We start from the raw sequence: 2,170 nt of genomic DNA, 5'->3' as shown, positions 1-2,170 counted from the left end.
TTAAATACAATCAACTTGAAGAAGAAGAAATGTATTTTAAATAAACCTTTCCACAAGCTTAAGGTCACTTTACAATGAGCACTTTCAAGCAAAATACATTTTCAGTACGCATAATAATGTTTACAATCATATTGCAACTTCAGTCAAGAAGGTAGACATGTTATAAAAGGTCATAGCAACACTTTACAATAAGGTGCTTTTAGTTAATATGAGTAAATGCATTAGCTAACAATTACCAATTTAGCTTATTAATCCTCGTTAATGTTGGTTCGTGTCATACAGTTATTTATGCAAGTTCATGGTGCATTAACTAATGTTAATAGTGACAACGTTTGATTTTAATAATGTGTTAGTGAATGCTGAAATTAACATGAATTAATCATAGTTTGTTCATGTTAGGCATTAATTCATTGTTAAATATAACATTTATTCCTAAATATCATTTTAATTTATGATCCTTTATGTTTAGGATTTTTTACATGTAATAACATAAAAGATGGATAAAAATATATTTATTGTTAAAAATCTTTTGGATTCTGTCATGTGATTTTTTTATTTACTATATAATTAAAGGCAATAATGATGAGAGTTTATTCTTCAACAGGCTTGATGAACTTGTGACCATCTATGACCATCTGAATCCACCCGCCCTCTGATTCCCTTTGAAGCGATTGAGATTGACAGTTTGTCAATGTCGTCAGTCTGTCTTTGTTCCTCTGAGAGACTGAAATCAATTATTTATTCTCCCAGAAATTTGTATGGTGTTGTCTGTGAAGTGTACGGGTGATTTTCTAAATAATAAAGGGTTATTTTTGTTGTATTGTACTAATACTGTATGATAATCCGATTATGAATACCCCATTTATATAATTAATATCAATGTTATGTAAAGGTAAAGTATTTTAAGATTTGAAAAAAATGTGTTGATATTATTAATATATACACCAAATTGAGTGTTCACATTATCTACCCTTAATTTAGATTTCATATAAAATCTAACTTTGTATAGGCAAACAAAGTGTCCCAGAGATGCAAAGATGACGTTGTTGCTTAAAGATGCATGCACTTTTAATTAGGTAAAGCTCCTTGACATCCACCCCTGGTTGTTGGAGTGGCCCTGTCCAGATGGTAAGTTATCTGTGTTTGTAACGCCTGGTTTCAGTGGAGCCCTGCCTGATAGACCAGCCAAAGTTAATTGGAATGTCATTAAAGTTTGAGTTAATGGGGGTTGGGGTGCAATGGGGCTAGCCGGAGTGCATTAGTCCTGCTGTTGGATATGTGTTTCATTAATAATAAGAGATGTTTTGGAGGAAGTGGGGCTCCACCTGCTGCCACCTGTTAATGCCCAAGCTCTATATAAGCATCAGTCATCCTTATAGCAAAGCAGAAGCCTCAAGATCTGATCTTACGGACTAGAAACCTGTATCTGGATTTCCTTTGGTGGTCACCACAAGGAAGGCACGAAGAACACTGGGTCTCTTTTAGTCACCGCTCTTGTGCCTGGAGATACATTTGCCACTGAGAGTCTCGCTGCGTTTGGTGGACCTTTGGAGTCATGAAGCCCCGTAGACCAAGCTGTGCAGATTCCGGTTCGGACTCTGACTCAAGGGACCCGGAGAAGTTCGAGAGCGTGGTGCGGCGAAGGACGGCGGCCAACGCTCGTGAGAGGAAGAGGATGGAGGGCTTGAACACTGCATTCGACAGGCTACGTAAAGTGGTCCCACAATGGGGTCAGGACAAGAAACTCTCTAAATATGAAACTCTGCAGATGGCCCTGAGCTACATTATGGCCCTTAATCGGATCCTGACTGACGCCAGCAAACACGCAGCTCCTCAGAAAGATTGGCTGAATCTACAGTTTGACAGCCTGCATCCAGAGGACTATTCTTGCTTTATGCAGTATAACTCACCCTTTGAGAATGACTGCATGCATTCCACATTCACATACCAATATGAAAGTCTTTAAGTTCTTTTTTTATGCAATGGTGTTTTAACTTGTTTCATTTATACAAGATTGAGTAAATACATTTGTATTATTATGTAAAATATTAAATTGATTGTTTTAAAGGTCAAGAGTATGTATAGCGTAATAGGGTCTGAATAAATAGAGTTGTTTTAATTGTTGCAAAAATGTTTTTAAATCCATTTAGCAACTAATGAACTCGAATGT

At 36.6% G+C, this 2,170-nt stretch overlaps 1 protein-coding gene across 1 annotated transcript; it reads left to right on the top strand.

Moving 5' to 3' along the window:
• Nucleotides 1-1,555: 1,555 nt before the first annotated feature.
• On the top strand, nt 1,556-1,966 carry atoh7 (atonal bHLH transcription factor 7; the record flags this gene model as incomplete). Its single annotated transcript, XM_079473741.1, has 1 exon — nt 1,556-1,966. One exon carries the CDS (start codon nt 1,556-1,558, stop codon nt 1,964-1,966), a length of 411 nt encoding a protein of 136 aa, XP_079329867.1.
• Between the last annotated feature and the right edge of the window lie 204 nt (nt 1,967-2,170).

The sequence above is a fragment of the Barbatula barbatula genome, assembly GCF_947034865.1.
Source record: "Barbatula barbatula genome assembly, chromosome: 14".
NCBI lineage: Eukaryota > Metazoa > Chordata > Actinopteri > Cypriniformes > Nemacheilidae > Barbatula > Barbatula barbatula.
The sequence above is the reverse complement of the archived record's forward strand: the minus strand, read 5'-3'. Positions and strand labels throughout refer to the sequence as shown.